The 7,987-nt window shown below is 38.9% G+C and overlaps 1 protein-coding gene across 2 annotated transcripts in view; it reads right to left on the bottom strand.

Annotated features, from left to right (window-relative positions):
* The window catches only part of SEMA3C (semaphorin 3C), a 137,402-nt gene extending 129,421 nt beyond the window's left edge, over positions 1-7,981 (bottom strand). The window contains exons 1-2 of one of the 2 annotated variants that reach the window (XM_009285523.1): positions 7,892-7,981; positions 4,655-4,795 (exon numbers count right to left, since the gene is read on the bottom strand). In XM_009285523.1, the coding sequence (XP_009283798.1) occupies positions 4,655-4,757 (103 nt within the window). In that variant the 5' untranslated portion in view covers positions 4,758-4,795; positions 7,892-7,981. The remainder of the gene's footprint in view (positions 1-4,654; positions 4,796-7,891) is intronic. The other variant, XM_009285524.1, reaches the window with a different exon arrangement.
* Positions 7,982-7,987: the final 6 nt, after the last annotated feature.

Below are 7,987 nucleotides of genomic sequence, written 5' to 3'. Positions count from 1 at the left end.
CTTTACCTCTACTTCATTTTGCAAGTAGCTTTCATTCCATGGACACCACCAAAGATCAAATCAACTATTTGAGCATAAACCGTTGCCTACTAGACTGTCATCAGCACAAAGTCCCCCAAATAATAAATGAACTTTTTATTAACTGTGGTAACATTAACATTACAATGAGGGATTGTTTAAAAACAAGTTGTACTGCTGTTGCTCAAGAGCTCAAAGAAAATGGTTCTCAGTTCCTTTATTTTTCCTTGAGGGTAACCACAGGGGTTGCATTAAATCTTTTAAAATATGTTGACAGTTGAATAAGTGCTGCTGTTGCTCTGGTGACATTTTATGCTTTTTGATTGTCATTAATGAAGCTGACTGATACTTTCTTAAAAGTGCTTTACGTGTTCTAGTAATTTTATGACAAAAAGAGGAACAAAACTGTCTGCAAATTAGCCTTGATCCACTTCTCATACGGAATTTTCACTGGAGACAATGGGAGAATCTGCATGGGAAATATCTGCTTGACCAGACATTTTAGGTAGGAATGCATGAAATGTTCCCAGTAAATTGTGAAATTATCACTTGGTTGTGCTCAAAGAAGGTTTGTTTGAGTGTATTTCAAAAATAAGTACTGGAACTGCTTTGACTGATTCAGGATCTGATGTTTGAATGGTATGGCCCAACATTTTAGGGTTGCAATAAAACCCAAAATGTAAATGCGAGTTGGAATGAAATGAAAGTCTGACACTACCCTGGAGTCTAATAACTCCTTTCTTATTTTGATAATACTCCCACTGGATTTGAGAAAGGTTTTGCCCCATAAAGACTGAAGGATACAGCTCCCGATTATCTGTTCGGGAACGTGCAGTAACAAGGAGGAATGCACGCAGCTTGAGAAACAGCAGGCACTATACTTGATAGTTCATAAACAGACAAGGTAAGTCTTCTGCTATGGGGAGAAAATAAACTATGGTGCTTTAAATTATGATGGGTGATTTAAGTAGATTAAGGAAGATCTATTCTGGGGACAAGGAGCAAGAAGAGGTAAGAGGAGGGGGGATGGTATACTAACAGTGTAGGGAGACGTGTCAAGTCCTTTGCTTCCCCATCCCAGGTTCCTTTGCTCTCACATGCTCCATGGTAACGCAGTAGATGATTCGCCAACACTACTGCAGCTGCTGCACCACAGCCTTCACATCTTTGCAATTTCAGAATCAGAAAAAGCTGGAACCACCTTTCTTTCTTCATCTGCAGTGGCTCTTCAAGTGCAGATGTTGTACAAATACTGGTGGTCCGAGCCATCACAGTTGAACAGGACAATTATGACAAATTATCCCAAGCAAACTGAGAACCCCTTTGCTTGATTCTCCATAGGCACAGTGTCACGTATAACCACATATACCTGTGCAAAGCATGCAGTTCAGCTCCAGCCTGGTCTTTTCTTTCATCTGAGTAAATGGCTATACAAGGTGCAAAGCAATAGAAATTGGGCCTTGGGGTTCTGTACGGCACTGCAACTTTCAAGACACTTAGGGTGCAGACAGCAGTAAGTTCCACACTCACGTCAGGCGCACATTTAACAATCTCAGCTAAGTCATGAACTACATTTTAATTAGACAAGGGGCCAGGCTTTTGATTTCAAAAATAGAAATAAGGGTTGCAGCCCTTCATCCATTGAAGTTAATTGCAAAATCCCTATTATTAGGCTCTTGAGGTATTACCCAGGCTTACTTTTTAATTACATTTGATTCTTAATGAAGTAGATGGCAAAGAGAAAAGCAGCCCATGATTCAAACGATTTGCATTTTTATCTTTCCTGATGAACAACAGAATAGGTCAAGATACTTGCTGGATTTTCCCATGAGAAATGCTCCGATGTGAATAAGCTCAATTGACTTGATCCTGAAGGAGCAGGTTAGCTTTGAAAAGCATCACTCATTTTCTCCTCCTGTATACATTCTACCCCCAGAACTTATGCAATGTAATTATATACACCAAGCCAAATCCAATTCAGAACTTGAAAAATATCATGTAAGTATCCTAAGCTTGAATGACTTGTCTTTATTGTCTAATGTCATTTAAGACATAAGGACTCCTAATTATAGTTTTATTTTCAAATGATGCACTTCAAAAGAGTGACAATTCTCCATAAAAACTGACAACGTCTCAGGGAATGGAGACAGCCAATAACTTGGTATTTCTGCATGATTTAGAAACAATAAGCTATGAAGCAACTTATGCAGAAAGAGTATGTTATCACACTTGGCAGGAGAACAATACAAAGTTTCACCTTTTTCTTTTATCAGTACCCATGCAAATAAATGAAGATGTATAGAACAGACATTCGTACTACAGGTGGGACCATTACCTTGTTATACACAACAACCTGCAATCTCTTTTCACATAACAAAAGCTGTTCCTTACCATCTGGAAGTCAGGCTTAAAAATAAAATTACTGGCTTTATATTGTAGGAAAAGCTCAGCCCTTTATTTCAGACATTACTTGTCATATTATAAAAATGCATAATTAGTTTCTTACTTTTATGACTTTGAAAGATCCATTAAAAATCAAGGACTTAAAAATGCAATTTTTTTTTTTTTTTTTTTTTTTTTTTGTAAAGGTTGAATGTTGATATAAGTATTAGAGAAAGTAAAACATCCATTTTAAGAGAATCAGATAGTATTGCAAGGCTCTGGTGACGCTTACTTTCCCCTTTCTTTCACTGAGGCTAGACACTCTCAGTTTTACCCATTCAAAGCATCACTTTAAAAAATCAAGGAGAGGACACAAGACATGCAACTACATGATATTGCGGAAGTGAGCTGTAATCAAGGCAGCCCAGCAGGGTTAGTGTGAGGAACCAGCAAGCTGAGGCTGTGTCTCCAGGGCTGGCAGAGCTCTGGGGGCACAAGAACCTCACCAGACGAAGGGGTCGCTGTGACATATAGCTGTCGTAACCCCTTTTAAAGGAAGAAGGGACAACCTCCTTTCAGAGAGGGACAGAGAAACTAAGGTTTCAACTCACCCAGCCATTATTTTTTCTAAATCCCTAGGTTTGGGGTTTTTTGTGCTATGGGTGGTTCTGTATTTCAGACTTGCAGGATACCTGTCATGAGCCAAGGAACAAAACACAAATCTCGAGTCCAGGTTAAAACCATTTGCCCCTCATTATGATTCTTTCCCATTCACGAGGTTGAATACCGCAAAACCTGAACACTTCCTACTTCATGCTCATACCAGAGATCAGGGGAAGCCTAGATTACTTTCAAGGCCACCATGGACACGATGTGGAAATCTGAATCAGCCCGTATTGCGTAACTGTGATAAACCTGCAGGCGTAATACACAACCGCAGCCAAACTTGCTTCTGTGTTGAGTTGTGCTAAATCAATACCATCTACATTAAGTCAGTGTTACTTAAGCAAGGAAAAGAAATTCCCAACTACTTCTTCATTTGGCAGTTCCCTCTTGGAATGCAATTTCTACTATTGCTTTTACTGGAACTATGCCAATTTACACCTATTAAAGTATTGCGCTCATAAGTTTAGGGCCCTACACTCTACAATAGACAATATCTTGTAATTGTTCAGTCTGCTGGTTGGTATTTGTGGAAGGTCTAACTTGGCAGGTCTCCTTCCGGATGTCTCTCAGACTCAAGACTACATAGTTATGATCATTGAGGCAAATAGCAGCTTGAGATACTAGCTATGATTATTTTTAAAGTGATTCTTTAAAGACTATTCAGAGCACACAGAATATTCCCATGGCAGGACATGGCAGTTGCAGGGCATCCCTGCACTCGTGAACCATACAAACCATCCTAAAGCAGACAGTATCGGTGCAGGGACTAGCAAGTCCTCATGCCTCAAAGACAATTGCAGAAAAGGCAGAGGGCAAGAAAGCCAATGCCCCTATTATTTAGTGACAGTCAATGTCTGTTCAAATTTAACAGAACTGGTAAGCCCGAAGAACACACATATTCTGAAGTAGTGGCTAAAATCAGCATTTAAGACAGGGATTAATACTGGAAGAATAATCTACCTTACTATTAAAGTCATACTGAGGTAATTGCAGTAATAAGGTACCGCTCATCAATTCAGAAGTAAATGCACCTTTCTTTTGAAAAGAATAATTTTGAGTGCTTGTTTACAGTACGCAGGCATCAGTGATTGCTACATGCTCTGTACATCTGACACATTGTACAAAGTTGATAAAATATAATTCCTTGTGCAAGGACTCTGTGTCTTGCTAACTATCTCAGTAAACCTTCAGGCAACCTGATTTTCAGAGTATAAAGTGTCTCAGTTGGGCATCGAATTAAAGCAACTCAAATCATTAATAACTTCCACTACATGTCAAGTGCCTCATGCGCTACCATCTTTCCAAAACAAAGTTAAGGATAAGAAATAAAACCTTTAGTTTTTAGTAAGTCATAATAACTTTCAAAATAGAGAGAAGGTATTATTAATTATGTACCTATAACTATAGTAGCAATGAACTTCAGGTAAAAATCAAATTTAGGCTGACAAGTACCTCAGCAACACAAACTAAAAATAATAATTGTGGATACAGATCAAAAAGCCAATTTCTACTCAGTTACTGAATTTAAGGGGAAGAAGAAAATGTTCAATCATAACATTTGCTTAAGAATGTTTATCTTCTTTCTTACCATTGAATGTTAAAAACACCCTTGCTTGAGGCTGGGAAGATCCTTTTACACTGCTAACGTAAATAAATATCCCAATCAACACGTGCAGTGCAAGAAATGCCATCTCTTCAGATTTGCAACTTAATATCCAAGAAACAAAACCTGAAAGACAGAGATATCACATTTCTGTTGTTATACAATTTTGTGGAGCAAAAACAACACTACAGAAAGATCCGCGCTAGAAAGCTCTTCCAGCTGAAGCCATAATATAGGATAATGTGAAGGAGGAACAGCACTTCTGGTTTTTTCTTTGTATATCTGAAAATGGTTTTCTCCAGCGGTCATCTGTGCTGGCACAAAAGGAGCTCTCTGCCTGTTAGTATGAACCAACAGAGCCTGAGTTTTGGCTACGGCAGACTGCAGCATTAGATTCAGTTTATTTAAATAAGGACAATTTCACCTGCTGGAAAAATAATTATACTAAATGTCAAGACAGAGCAAAGCAAGGACAGGAGATAAAGTTTCATGAATAAAAAGCTGGCAGATATTTTTAGACATCTCTCCTCACTTTACATCATATTTGATCTCCCTCTCATGTTTGGGGGGCGGCAGGTTTGGGTTGTTGGTTGTTTGGGGTTTTTTTCTTTTAACATTTGAAATCAAAGGTGCTTGGAAATGAGCTTTAAGTTTTAGTAAGTTGAGTTCTCTAATAGCCCTCTAAATCTTCTTTTAAGATGAAATCCTGACTATGTACGTCACTAATTTCAAACCCATTGAAACCAAAAGTACTTCAACATACTTGAAACTGTTAGTCAACATTTGCTTTTTGGGCTAGCTCCTTTCGGGATACTTACCTGCTCTCATAGACTTCTACAGAGCACTAAGAATACCCAGTGTTGGACAGTGCATTACACTTGATACTTCTGCTACTCCTCCTGCACATCTGCTGAATATACATTCATTTTATAGGGTTTAGCTGCTGAGAAGACAGTTCCTCAGTGAGTCAGAAAACACCCTGAAACAAATCTGCATCTTTTCAGGAAGGGCTTGAGCTCATTGGAGTCAGTGTCACTTTCCTATCAATTCCAACGGACTTCAGACCAGACCCATAAAACCCAGCAGACATAAGAAGCTGAATATTGCATAGCTATAATGTTCCTAAACTGCCTCTCTCAAAAAATTGTGAAGTCCAAATTTAATTTCATCTATGATAACAAACTTTGTTCTTCAACTCAGCTGCAAAAGTGAGAATAAAACACACCCTCATTTTAGGCCCATTCTACTTCCCTGCTCAAATGTATTTTTTCTTTTTGGCATCAACAGCCCTTCTACTAGACACCACTTACTGGTTAATCAGGTGATATATTTGATTTTATAGTAACTGGAAGCACTTTGAAGGATACAACCCCTACAGCTAGAAGACAGCATTAAAGGCTATACATTCATTTCATGAAGAGTTTTGTTGCGTGTGCAATCATCTTACACTTCTTTTTTACCTCAGCTCTGCTCTAGCACTACAGTCCCTCCAGTGGAAGCCGATATTTCTACAAGCTTGTTCGTTTGGTCCCTCTGAGATTCACACCTGTCCTAAAAGAACCGGCTGTAACCACCACAGCATGGCAGGAACCAGCTGTCAGACAGGGATGACTTTAGGTCAACACCAATTTGGGCTGGATCCACACCACTGACTTAGTGGTAAAAGCCCCGTATCTCATTACTACCTCTGTCATTCCCCATCCACTCACTGTAAATCATTTCGAAAGGCTTCTCTCTGCATGAGAACTTCATACTAAGTTGGGGGTGGGATGGAGAGTGTGCGAGCAAGCGCACAGCTCTGTTACCCACGCTCTAAACTCTCCTTCACGATTTGTGCTGGAGTACTGAGAAATGCATGAAGATCAAGTAATGCTACAACTCTGCTAATTGACAAAAACACCAGTGTCAGAAATTTGCCAGCTACAGATCTGGTCTACAGGAGAAACATATCCATTCTGGCCCAGTTCCAAATTATCTCTAAGGGTCTGTTAACTAATAAAATGATAGTTGCAGAATTGTCGCCAAGAATAATTTTTAAACAGGCTGCACAAACTCTAGTATTAATGCTGCTTTGTAGGCTTTAAATTTAAAACCTTGTGACTAGCCCATGGGATATCCTTTAACTTACTCCTCTTCTAAGAGAGAAATGCCATTAAATCCTGATAAAATTTCTTTGTCAGGCCAAAACAAATAGCCAATCATACTGAACATGTGATTTAACAGATGCAATGGGATTAGTATTTTACAGTAGTAGCACTATGCTTTCTTTGCAATAGAGATAAAAAGTCAAAGAGGAACAAGTGTGTGGCTTTCTCTCTTCCCTATATTGTAGGAAATAATAAAAAAAACCTTTCAGCACTCTTTCCCTCCCACTCTCCTGCCTCCTGCCAATTCTAGTGCAATCAGTTACAGGAGTGAAACATTGCTACATTTCATTGCTCAAATTGCAGATCTTCACCGTTAACACAGAAGTGACAGGCAAATACAAGATTCAAATTCTGAGCTGCATGGTTCCTACCCAGCTGTTAGACACATAAATAATAAATGCATATGGTGCCAAAAAGGTACCTCAGGGTGTTTGACATGTGAGTTACCTAATGGAAATAGGTTTAATTTCAGGGATTTACATACCTGGTAACTGAACACAAACTCTTTGGAGGTTTGAATCTCGGTTTGGGCTTATATCCCAGTTCTGAATTTATCTCAGTAAGTCATGATACTATATTCAGCATGTCCTGTGCACATGATCTCTGCTGACAACCCACAGACCTAAAACCTTGCAAGTACTTTTAAAGAATCTTTTAGGACATACAAAAAGCAATGTCTAATTACATTTCTGCTCTTATACCCTATTCTAACTGTAAACAAACTGGCAAACCGCTACTAAAGTGCCGTGGTGAAGTTTTCCTGCCACGGAGGTCACTTTCAGCATGCTGTATTGCTTTTGGAAAGTATTATATAGCTTTGCTGTAAAGTGCTGCACAGGTGTCATCCGCTACAGGCTGAGTCCTACCCTTAAATCCTGTAAGGAGAATCATTCAGCAGAAGAAAGGAAAGAAAGAACGGGGAAAAAAAAACCCAAAACAACAAACCCCACCAAACACAGACTACGCTAGTCTGGAAAATATTGCTTTAACTATCTGTGAACAGCAGAAAAATTCAACCATCAAACACATTTCACATCTATTACAGCAAAGAAAGAGAACTTTCAATTATGCTTACCCAGCTATTGGAGGAACCAGTAATACAGATTTCTATCTGGTTTCTATCAGTTTACGGACTCCACTCCTGTCACCAGAACATTTTAATTCCAAACCT

The sequence above is a fragment of the Aptenodytes forsteri genome, unplaced genomic scaffold, assembly GCF_000699145.1.
Source record: "Aptenodytes forsteri isolate BGI_AS27 unplaced genomic scaffold, ASM69914v1 Scaffold87, whole genome shotgun sequence".
Classification (NCBI taxonomy): Eukaryota; Metazoa; Chordata; class Aves; order Sphenisciformes; family Spheniscidae; genus Aptenodytes; species Aptenodytes forsteri.
Note: the sequence above shows the minus strand (reverse complement) of the source record. Positions and strands in the feature narration are given on the sequence as shown.